General features: G+C 48.8%; 1 protein-coding gene across 1 annotated transcript; it reads left to right on the plus strand.

The window, feature by feature from the left end:
* Nucleotides 1-204: 204 nt before the first annotated feature.
* Nucleotides 205-3,536, plus strand: EGR3 (early growth response 3). Its single transcript, XM_015817980.1, has 2 exons — nt 205-364; nt 2,461-3,536. The coding sequence occupies exons 1-2, from the start codon at nt 205-207 to the stop codon at nt 3,534-3,536; spliced, it is 1,236 nt and encodes a 411-aa protein (XP_015673466.1).
* The last annotated feature ends 8,964 nt before the right edge of the window (nt 3,537-12,500 follow it).

Below are 12,500 nucleotides of genomic sequence, written 5' to 3' on the forward strand. Positions count from 1 at the left end.
CTCCCCACCGCCGCAACTTTTCTCTCGCATGGTCTCCTCCGCACGGATTTGCCCTTCGGGATGTCGCCTTGTTGGGAACGGCGCTCGGAGTCACTTTGAAGCCTCCGGTGGCGCAGCGACGGCGGCGGCGGCGGCAGCAGCGGCGGCAGCTGCCTCGGTCTCTCCTCCTCTTCCTCTTCCTCCTCCTCCTCCTCCTCCAGTGCTATGACAGGCAAACTCGTGGAGAAGCTGCCAGGGACCATGAACACTTTGATGAACCAGTTGCCTGACAATCTGTACCCGGAGGAGATCCCGAACTCTCTGAACATTTTCTCCGGGAACGGCGAGGCAGCGGTGGTGCACTATAATAACCAGATGGCGACAGGTAAAGGAGGCAGGGAGAGAGGGACAAGGCGGGAGGAGGGGGAGGAGGAGAGGGGGGCCTGTGAGGGAGGGGGGGAAACGTGTGTGTGCGGTGGGGAGGGAGCTTCCCCCCCCCGGTGGAGAAGCCGAGACTGTACATCTGCCTCTCTTCCGCGCAAAGAGAACGGCAGGAGGCAGAAACTGGAAGGTACCGGGGGGGGGGGAGGGCAGTTGCTGGAGGCGTGCGAGAGAGGGGCCCTTGGCAGCCCCGCTTTTCCGCCCTGACCCCCCCACCCTGACCAGGACCCTGCCTTCTAGAGGCCTCCCTGGGATGGCTGCGGTTCTGTTGTCGGTGCGCCCCTGGCCGTGGGAACAAGGGTCCCTTTCTCCCCTGGCGCACTCTTTCCTGGGCGCTTCCAGTCTTGTGTACGTGTGTGTGCATGTGTGTTTCTTCCTTTCATACGCTGTGGCTTCTCTGTGGCACAAGCTGCCATCGCTGCGCTGGCATATCGGGCCCCCCCCCCACGCTTCCCCCCCCCACCGCTCTCATTCTTCTTTCTCTTTACTGCTACATCCATCATGTCGGAATCCGGAGGGTGGAGAAGTGCGCTAAGGCGACCTTCCATTTCCTTCAGCTGGGGGGAAAGACTGGGGCTGGCGAGGGGTCCTGGAGGCAGAGGGGTGGGCTGCGCGGGCAGGGCGGTAGAGCAGCGAGGGGGGGGCAGGGGAGGCAGAAGGTGGGGGCTCCGTCCCCGCCTACCCCAGCTCTCCCCTTCCTTTGGCTGCGGGCTGAACCCGACCGGCTTCCCTTTGGATGCCTCTCGGGAAGGGAAAAGATCTGCGAGGTGGGGTGACCGAGAGGTCAGGGCTCCTTCCAAGCCGGAGCAGACCCCGGTTCGGTTCAGCCTCGCCCCACCTCCACCGCACCCTCCCTTCCTTTGATTAGCCAGCCCCCTCCCCAAAGCCTTTCGCCACCGGCGCTCAGGGAGGGGGGGGGAAACAAGCACAAAAAAAGAGCTTTCCCCCCTCCCTCTGTATTTTTCATCCCAAGGCAAGTTTGCAAAGCTCTCCTGGAGGTCCCGGAGCGCGTCGGAGGGGTGGGAAAGAGCCCGGAGACAAGCAGAGAGGCGAGGCAGGCAGGCCAGTTCGCTCTCGGCAGCCTGAGCCCTTCTGTAACTCCAGGTACCTGCAACCTGCACTCTGCCTCCCCGCCCTCCGACACGCTTCTTAGGGTTCCTCGCTGGACCGTCCACTTTGAACGTCAGGTAGCCTCCCTCGCCCAGCGCCTGGCGGCTGTAGACCTACCCAAAGGTAGGACTGGGAGAGGACCTTCCTCGGGACTGGGCCTGGACCGAGGCGCGCCCCCTTTTAAAGCTCCACAGATCGGCCTGGCAGAGGAGGAGGAGGAGGCGGCGGCGGCGGTGGTGGTCTCGGAGGGATCCTGGCGCGCGCGTCTCCCTGCCTCGTTACCTTCTCTCCACGCGTGTTTGGGTAGGACTGTGCGAGCGCTCCTTGTCGCTTTCGCCCTAGCTTTGTGCCTTGTCTGTGTGGCCTGTCTTGATCTGGATCTTGATCTTGAGAGCGAGCGGGGGCGCGGGGGCGCTCCAGGGGCCCCCCCAGGTTACTTGGCGATCCCAGGCCCCTGGCCCGTTCCCCTCTCCAGCCCCCCCAGTGTATTTCTGTGTCTGTATCTGAGCCTGTCCGTAAGCAAGTTAAGCCTAACCATTCTTTCCCCCCCCCTCCCTCCCTGCTCTGAAGCGCGGGGGCTCCGCCTTTCGCGGCCTCCTGACGCCGGCGCTTTTCCTCCTTTCCTCGCGTGCAATTGTCTGGCGCTGAGTCCCAGCTTCCAGTTTGGCTTCGCGAGTGGGTCGGTCGGTCGGTCGGGGAGCGGAGCGGAGCGCGAGGCTTCTTTGGCAAAACGCGGGGCCCCTGGGACTCCCCGCCCGCCCGCCCGCGTGGACCCTCCCCTCCTTCGCCTCCCCCTCCCCTCCCCTCCTTCCCTCGCCAGGAAGGCTTCCCCCCCCCTTNCCTCCAGCCCCCCAATCGCTCACCTTTTCTCTCTCTCTCTCTCTCTCTCTCTCGCCCTCCCCCCGTTTCTCTCCCTCTCGTCCCTCGCAGATAATGTGATGGATATTGGTTTAGCCCACGACAAGGCCGGCCAGGACTTGTCCTCCTACTCGGGCTCCTTCCAGCCCGCTCCCGGGGGCAACAAGACGGTGACCTACCTGGGCAAGTTCGCCTTCGACTCGCCCTCCAACTGGTGCCAAGACAACATCATCAGCCTGATGAGCACCGGCATCCTCGGGGTGCCGCCGCCCTCCGCCGGCGCGCAGGCCTCGACGGGCGGCATGGGGCAGGCGCAAAGCCAGGCCGACGTGGACGGCATGTACCCGGCGCTGCCCCCTTACTCCGCCTGCGGCGACCTCTACCCGGGCGAGCCGGTCTCCTTCCACGACCCGCAGGGCAACGCCGCCGGCCTGGCCTACCCCACGCAGGACTACCAGGGCGCCAAGCAAGGCGGCGGCCTGGACGGCAACCTCTTCCCCATGATCCCGGACTACAACCTCTACCACGGCCACCCCAACGACCTGGGCGGCCTCCCGGAGCACAAACCTTTCCAGAACCTGGACCCCATCCGGGTCAACCCGCCCCCCATCACCCCGCTGGAGACCATCAAAGCCTTCAAGGACAAGCAGATCCACCCGGGCTTCGGCAGCCTCCAGCAGCAGCAGCACCAGCAGCAGCACCAGCCGCCGCTCACCCTGAAGCCCATCCGGCCGCGCAAGTACCCCAACCGGCCCAGCAAGACGCCCCTCCACGAGCGGCCCCACGCCTGCCCGGCCGAGGGCTGCGACCGGCGCTTCTCGCGCTCCGACGAGCTGACGCGGCACCTGCGCATCCACACGGGCCACAAGCCCTTCCAGTGCCGCATCTGCATGCGCAGCTTCAGCCGCAGCGACCACCTCACCACCCACATCCGCACGCACACCGGCGAGAAGCCCTTCGCCTGCGAGTTCTGCGGGCGCAAGTTCGCGCGCAGCGACGAGCGCAAGAGGCACGCCAAGATCCACCTCAAGCAGAAGGAGAAGAAGGCCGACAAGGGGGCCTCGGGGGCGGCCGGGGCCGGCCTCGGAGGCCCCGCCGGCTCCCCCGCCGTCTCGGGGCTGGCGCCCGTGGTCACCACCTGCGCGTGACGCTGCCCTCCCCCCCGCCGCCCCGCCGCCGCCGCCTCCCAGTGCCTCCCGAGCCAGGCTGCCTTCGGGTGCGCCCTTGCGCCGAGCCCTGCTCGGGCTCCCGCTTGAAGGGGCGCCCTGGCGCGCCCGCCTCCCGTGGCCCACCGGCCGGCCGGCTGCCGGTGGCAGAGGGGGGGGGGGGCTTGGAACTTTCCGCCGGATCGCCTTGATCCGGAGCGGCTCAGAAGGAGTGGGGAAGGGGCGGCTGCGCCCCTTCCCCCGGAGGAACTGCCGGGAGGGAGGCAGGCGTCGGGCTGTGCTCGCTCTGGCTGGCTGGCACGTGTAAATGAGGGGCGCCCGGTTGGAGACGGGGCGTCCGCCTGGATTCTTTTCAGCCGCCCTCCCTCCCTCCCTCCAGAAGGCGCCCTCCCCTCTCTCTTCTCCCTCCGGTAGAGGGGGGCCACCAAAGCGCAGCGCCTGCTGCCCCCGTGGAGACCGTGTCTGCATGCCTGCGGGTGCCTGGGCGTGGAAGTGTGTGCGTGCGCGTGCCTGCGTCGGCCTCGAGCTGAACTGGACTGTTTGCCACCCTATGAATTAATCCTGTCCCCCCCTCCCTCCCTCCCTCCCGCCACTTAACCTTCCCCCCTCCCACCCGCCCCATAACTGAGAGTTGCTGGGGGAAAAAAACCCAAGTCGCTTTTGCATCCCCCAAAGTCGCTGGATCCTTCACAAAAATGCACCAGGGCTGGCAGTGGGGGCTGGGCTGGCTTCTCTCCTCTGACTCTCGACCCCTCGGGTAGCTGCCTGCCCACCTGCTTCGCCTTCCTGGTCAGCGCCTTGCTCACCTTTGCCACTGCTGTTTGGGGGCAGCCCTTTTCCTGGTTTCTAAGAGTGGTGGTACCCCTTCCTTCTGGGTCTCCCAGGTTGCTCTGCTCTGCTTTTAACAGCAGCCTTCTTCTTCTCCCACCCCCCACGCCCCCCAGCTTGACATGTAAATCCCTGGCCCAGGCCAAAGCAAAGGCCCAAACAGGAGCAACCCCTTCCCCCTGGCTAACCCAGTCTTCTTCCATCTGGCCCTCCACTGCCCTGGTCACCTGGAGGGATGACTGGAATGGCCAGCCACCTTCTCCTCCTCCTCCTCCTCCCCTCGCAATGGGGTCCTTTAGTTAGAAGTTGCCAGACCCCTGGCTGGGCATTGTGTAAGCTAAAACCTTGGGAGGGGAGTGGGGGAAGAAAGTTCAGCGAGGGAGAATAGTTGAACTACTCCAAACTGTAATTTCTCCAAGGGAGGACAAGGATTGGCTTAAGGCTCTTTTGGGGTTATCCGGGCCAACCCACCCCCCTCCCTCGGGTCACTCACTCACTGATGGTACCCATGAATGTAGTGGCTGGAGAGAGGTTCCCCCCCCCAAAAAATAATGGAATTGGAAGGGGGGGGGCTTCTCTCAACTTCCCTCTACCTTGAATGTATTCTTGATCCCCTCCCCTCTTCATTTTCCTCCTGGAACTGTGGGTGCTTCCGGGGAGGGAAATGCCATCCACTTGGGTAGGGTGTCCATTTTGAGGGTCACTTTATGCACTCCACTACCCCTCAATTCCTTTTTCAAAGCACTGTGTGTGTGTGTGCGTGTGGTGCGTGTGCGTGTGTGTGTGTGTGTGTGTGTGTGTAGTGCATGTGTTCAATGCAGCTGAACTATGTAAGTGTTCAAACCACCTTTACAAAGTGATGGGGGAGGGGAGAGGCATAGATTAGCTACTTCCAGACCTTCCTAGCTCTCCCTGGAGATGTCATTTTAAGAAAGAGGGCTACTCTAAGAATTTGGGGTGGCATTTTTTTAAAGAGGAAAAAAAAACCCCATTGTTTTCAGAGATGCAGGAAAAAAAAAACAGTGTTTTAATGCGTACTTTTTATATAAGGTTATTTTGTTCTGTTTTGGGGGTCACATAAACCGAAGGGGAGATAACTTTGTCTTATCCCCCTTCTTCCGGTACGTGCATGTCATTGCATGTCTTGCTCTTTTTTTTTTTTTCCTTTTCCTTTTGTTTGTTTTAATAAAAATGCTCAGATATTTAAGCAAAACAATGATAATAATTATTAAAAAAAAAACTTGTTGCCAAAAGGTTGTGTTTTATTCAGGTTTGATGTCTGCATGTTTTTTAAAGAAAAAAAACTACATCAAAAACATTCTCAGAGAGAAAAATGCAGTCTAATTTATGTGAACTGAAAGAAACAAAAAATCAGGTTTAACTACAAAAATCTAAGGGATTGCTATTTTTTTGAAAGACTTTTGTATAAAGTTGAGTACTTAGGGGGAAAAGACAAAACCAGATGTAATATATTTTGTGGATGTTTTTATTTCTTGAATTTATAGTACCTTATACTAAGGTTAAAATGCTTGATATTGTGGGGGGGGGAAAGTGATAATTTTCACACACATTTCATTTGCTCATTTGTCATATTGTAATGCAGATACGATGGTTAATGCAGACAGCATTTTAAAGGGGAAAAATCAGAATTATTGAACAGATGTATTGTTGTACCCTTTGCACTGTGAGCAAATGCTAATGCAGTAAATATATTGTGTTTGCTGACAATCAAATCCTTGTAGTTAATATCTTTATTGAGGTTTTTTTTCTTTCTTTCTAAATATTGGGAGATATAGATACACACATGTTCCCTGCTCTTGAAAAACATCTCTGGTATGTGAAGGAAATAACTTGTTTTGGTTACAAATGGGATCTTAGACAGGATGAATCTCAATCTTGTTCTCTTGCTTCTGACACTGCTTTAGACATTTGTCTGTTGTGTTGGGCTGTTGGGTTCAGGATCAATACGTGTGCAGCTTGTTGTTCAGAATAGAAGTATCTGAAGGATAAGAAAGACCAAGTGGGCTACAAGTGACAATCCCATTTAGGCTTCTTTGCCTAAATGGAAACAATTTCACTAAAACTCAGTTCTTGATCTCAGTTGTTTAAGTCTTTGTCCTCGATGGTACTAATGGCTCTGTCCTTGTGAACTGACAAGTTTCTTGAGATCCTGTTTTCCTGAAATTCAGATTGTTTTCTGGACGTCCTCTTGTTCTATCTCAACTACCTGAACTTTGTAGTGTTTGGGCACAGGAGTTCTTGTGCGTTTTGAGTAAGGTTTACTTTATTCCCACCTACTTTTCTTTTCTTCTAAGAAGACCTTAGTGGACACTGTGCATGATAAGCAATTCTTGTTCTTAATTGAAGAGAAAGATCACACACACAAAATCTGTAAAGCTTAGTAATTAATACTCTGTCTTGTTCAAACCCTGTTGCTTCAGGTCGAAAAGAAGAAACAGGAGAACGTGACTATTCATGGGAAGACATGTGAGGGTTAAAAATACCCAGGCATCTTCTTTAGAAATGGCAGCAGTAGCTCTGAAAGGATGGAGAAAGAGATGTTCATTGGAAAGCTGTGGTAGGAAAACAATAAGCTGATTTAGACCTAATCCAGTACAGCAGGGGTCCTCAACTTTGGCAACTGTAAGACTTGTGGACTTCAGCTCCCAAAATTCCTCAGTGCTGGCTGAGGAATTCTGGGAATTGAAGTCCACAAGTCTTAAAGTTGCCAAGGTTGAGGACCCCTGCAGTACAGTGGTGCCATGGTCATTTCGTGGATATTTTTAATGTGCTCAAAGAAAATGAGAGGGAAGGAGCCATAGAAGGTCAAATATGATTTGTTGATTTAACCTTGCTTGTGCTTGATAAGGTTTGGCTAAGAAGTGACATTTTTGGCAGCATTCCTTAACTGCACACTCTTCTTCATTGTAGGAGCAATGGAGGAAAAATCCTGAGATCTATAAATGCAGCTTATCCATATGGACACGTTAAGCTTAGAGTGGTCTATTCTCAAGATTGTTTTATAGGGTTACATGAGGTGAAATGTTCTTCTTTTGGCCTGGGGCAGTCCTGGAGGGCTGTTCATAAAGTGATCACTGTGATGCATGTCTGAAGGCTTCTTATCTCTGGGGGAAACCTGGCTCTTTGGGCCTTGGAAGAGATTAAGCCAAAAGCTTCCTTCCTAACGTGTGAAATGTTGGGCCTGTTTAATTACTGTGGAAAGTGTTGTGCTGATGAAAGTTCATTCTAACATACAACATTTCCCACATTCTCTTGCTTAAATGGCAGTGGGGATGACTTGCTTTTGATGGTTATTTAAACCAGTGTTTCTTCAAGTTTATTATTATTTTATTATGATGATATTACATTATTATTATTATTATTATTATTATTATTATTATTATTATTATTATTATTATTACTATTATTATTAAGTCTGGTGTCAGGATACCTGAAGGTCCCCCAAGGCCCTCGCAAGGATCTACAAAATAAGAATTATTTGCCTGTCAACATTGAAAACTAATGCAAAATTAACATTCCATAAATCCATTGAGAAAAGCAGTTGTGGCAGGAAATGCATCAGGTTTTCATTTTTAATATGTTAAATATGGATAAATATAACCTACCCAAACAAAAGCTTGTGGGGGTCTACCATGAGTTTTAAAAGTGGGAAGGGGTCCTGAGAGAAAAAGGCTTGAGAAACACCGATTTAAACTATTCTAAGGAATGACTTTACTGGTTGATTCCCAGTATCAGATATTCAGGCTGAAATACTTCCACTGCCTATTCAAAGTTGCCAGGAATCTGTCTCTTCCCCTAACATGCAGGATTTAGCTCTTTACTCAGTGCCTTCTTTTCTCTCTGCCCATGAAGGGAATCTACCATTTTGTATTTCAGAAAAATTAAATCTCTTGTCTAGTTCAATCCTATGAACACAGAACCCTTTGAGGATGGATTTATATATCCCAACTGTTTATCTTATGGCAGTTTTCTAAAACAGACTTTCTGTTTTTATTGTTTTTCAAATGGTGGACAACAATTCCCAGATGTCCACTTTGGCTGGGCATTCTGGGAGGTGTAGCCAAATTGTTCTTGAGATTAAATTGGAGAAAACTACATACTTTAGAGGCTCAGGCAGCAGTGGAGAGTTTTGACTAAAGAGATGGAATGTCAGGCTTTTTGGAATATATGTTTAGTATATAATACCAAATTTTCCCTTCTTCCCATCCCACTGACAATTCCCCTTCCCCCGGAGTCCTTTTATATGAATCTTAGTAAGACATGCTTAATTTCAGTAATCTCACCACACAATTTGAATTAAAAGAAAAGGCAATCTTTAACACAGAGATTTTAAAATATCTATCTATCTATCTATCTATCTATCTATCTATCTATCTATCTATCTATCACCTCTATCATCTGTCATCTCTTCTGGTATATCTAAATCTCTCTATCATCTGTCTATCTATCTATCTATATCTATCTACCTACCTACCTACCTACCTACCTATCTAATCAGCTTTTATTCTGGGAAGAAAGCTTACATATATACATTTTCTACAATGGAAAATAGAATTTGGAATTTGGAAGAAACCCATTGATCTCTCTATGCTATTCATCTCTGTTTCCCCAGAATTTGTAGTCTGTTTCCTGCTCCTTTTTCTAAAGAACCATGAAGGTTATTTCAAAAGGGTTGATTATAAACAAACACTTTGGGCTTGTGGCTCTGTATACATGTAAAGTTTATTTAGCATTTTTTAACTTCTTACATTTTGGATTCCTTTGAGCACACGTTCTTTGAAGATTAATTAGAGTATATGATAAAAGACTGGCTATTATCCATTGGCCAATAAGAATGTATTAGAAAAAATATTGATACTTTTACTGACATTCAGGTGCCTGAGTGGAAATTTATTTATTTATTTATTTAAAAAATGTATTCCATACTTCCTTCCCCTCCTCTTCATTCCCTTCCCTTCCTTTCCCTTCCCTTTTTTCCTTCCCTTCTTATAGGTGAACTGATCTGTACTTAAGAGTTTCAAATGATTAAGTAGATTCCATTATATTATACAGAGAAGTTCATTTCTGGAAAAGGCTTACCTTATAACAGAAGGATTGTTTACTGGAGGAAAAGGAAAGGGGGAGCTTAGCATTTCAGCTAGCCAACAATTGTCTCTTCTCTTAAACAAAATCAAACTTCCTGTCAGTATCAATCTTTCTTAAGCCAACTCACACAGCACTGATTTTTTCCTTATCACATTCTCTCCATTTTTCCCCCATTGGAAGTCAGTTATGGTTAGCATACAGATAATTGGCGGCCTAGAATTGCATGTGTCACCCCAAAAATAGTGCTTTATTATGGCCTGCCGACCATTTTATTATCTCTTATTGTTTGCAAACCTTAGCAAAAATTGCCCAATACTTGGTGGGCCATCTTGTGTACTTAGTACAGAGGGGGGTGGGAGTGGGGAAAAATGGCCCCTTCACAACCTGTGGACTTTGACTCCCAGAATTCAGCATGGCTGGCTCAGGAATTCTGGGAGTTGAAGTTGACAGGTCATAAAGGGGCCATTGTCCCCCACCCCTGACTTAGTAGGAAATAGTCTTCTTTGCTTAGCCCTTTCTTTCCTCTGAAAATGACAGAGGGGAAATAATTTTGGTCAAAATGATGTTGTCATCTGACCAAGGATTAAAATAAGCCAGGAATACAACATTAGCTGCGCTATCTTAAAAAAAAAAAGGGAAAAAAAAGGATACAATACAGAGAATCACGAGGAAGCTGCACTATTTTTAGCTAAGATTTCCAACCAACTTGTTTTATTCTCACTTCTTAACATATTGAGAGCCTCTTGGTCCCTTGTTTTTTTTACTTCTGCTTTGCAAGTCTGTCATCTTTTGAAGTTATTTCTTAGGGGCCCTTCTTTTTTTTTACACATAGACCTCATTGAAGAGATGCAGTTCTTCAGCATTGCTTATAGTTTGAATAGGCTGGGTTTTAGTTTAGCTTCCACATATGAATCCTTTGTCTTCCCTTCTTTGCATCTTCTCACGGTGTGATTATTATGCTGCCTACCTGCTTGTCCAGATTGCTAATAAATAAAGTCAGTCCTAACCCTTATCCCAGCAGTTCCCTTCTGGATGCCTCCCTGGCATCATGCAATAGCATTATAGCAGCCTTCCTTCTCTGCTCTGCCAGCATCTTCTTGCTCATATGACACCTTTTGCATCCAAGCCAGCTTAAATTAACATCCCTGTTGCAGCTTCAGGAGGCAGTCTCCTAACCAATTCCCTAAAGCAAGGATATAAATATTGCCAGCTTTCTCTTTCACTAACGTTTAGATACCAAAAGGAAACCTGTTTAGAGCAGAAAACACTTTTTTAAAAAAAAAAAAGTTGAACTATTAAACCATTTCAAAAAAGACTTTATTTTTATTATTTTGGAGATGGAGATCATCCTGGATATAATTGTGCAACATCATTTCATGCCACGCCCCCGTCAAGAAACACAACAGTTTTTCAGGATAAATCTAAGCCTTGCTTTACATCCCTTGCTTTTAAAGCCTTCCCTTGGATTTCTTGATAGGACAATGGGATTACAAGTTCTTTTATTATTATTATTACTATTATTTTCCTTCTTCCCAAAGATCGTGTGTCAGGATCATCAGTTTTCTCTTTGCCAATCCACCGTTTAAACCGGTTGTATTTCAGCTCCTCCACCTTCTCCCTCCAGGCCAGTTTCATCATCGGTGTGCAACATTCAAATCTTGATCTGTCACCTGACTTAATACTGATGGCACCCTTTTGCCCCACCTTCCTGCCCTTTATCCTTCTGCCTTCCCTCTCCGCGTCAGTCTTCGGGTTTCAGGTGTTTTACTCTCAGCTCATCTGTTTATGTAACACTTGCACTTAAGCTGAGCTAGAACTTCTGGCTGAGGGATTTCTCCACTGCTCAAACAGCTCTTAGCTAAAGGGGTTTCTCTCTCTTACAGCAGTGCCTTGATTTTGGCTTTTTCATAACCATCAGTTTTCATCTTCTCAATTACTTCTTCTTCTTCTCCCCCCCACCCATCCAGGCTTTCTTCCTGTTCCTATTCTAGGTGGGATTTCACTCAGGCTGTTTGGTTTCTCTCTGTGAGCTCTAAGTCCTGCAGCCCCTCCCTGACATATAGCCTCCCCCCCCCATCATATTTTATTTGCTCAAGAACTCTGCTAGTGCTGTATCTCACATTTTGCCCTAAGATTACTCCAGCAGAAGTCATCTTGAAACCCTATTGCTACAAGGATTTTATTCCCTTCTTGCCCTCTTAGTTCATAAAGGCTGTGACTCGTCCCACCACAATGCCCTGGTAGTTTTTGTTTTTTTCCTGGTGCTTTTCCCTCCGTTGCCCTCCTCTCCTCTCTAAGACAGAAGTGAGGTTGACTCCCAGCCTCTATGAGTTGTAAAAAAAAAAAATACTAAAAGGAAAGGTAAAAATGGAGAGCATAAACACAGAGAACTACTCACTCGCCCGGTAGGTCGGCATCTTGAGCTCCACCCCCACCCCCCTCTCTTAATGGTACCACACTAGTGGTCTTTTTCTCCTTATGCCAAGTCCAAATTCAACCTCAAGGTGTGTAAAATCTTTGTGACCCATTACTTTTGGAGGGAACTCCCAGAACAGTAAGACAAAGCCTGGCCAAGTAGGCAGCAGATGTCGAGCTGATATATTTTTTAAAAAATAAAAGATAGCTGAAATGCACTATAAATTGGCAATACGGAAGCCACAAAAATAAAAATAAATAAATTAAAAAATAGGGTGATGGAGACTACCATTGCAATTCCTAGCCTGAGTGACTTTCCTACCTCCTTTGACTCTCAATTAGGTCGTTCTGATAGATAGATAGATAGATAGATAGATAGATAGATAGATAGATAGATAGATAGATAGATAGATATAGATATAGATATAGATATAGATATAGATATAGATATAGATATAGATATAGATAGATAGATAGATAGAGATATAGATATGATATAGATATAAGATAGATAGATAGATAGATAGATAGATAGATAGATAGATAGATAGATGATAGATAGATAGATAGATAGATAGATAGATAGATAGATAGATA

This window comes from Protobothrops mucrosquamatus, unplaced genomic scaffold (genome assembly GCF_001527695.2).
Source record: "Protobothrops mucrosquamatus isolate PMUCROS unplaced genomic scaffold, P.Mucros_1.0 scaffold659, whole genome shotgun sequence".
Taxonomy (NCBI): Eukaryota; Metazoa; Chordata; class Lepidosauria; order Squamata; family Viperidae; genus Protobothrops; species Protobothrops mucrosquamatus.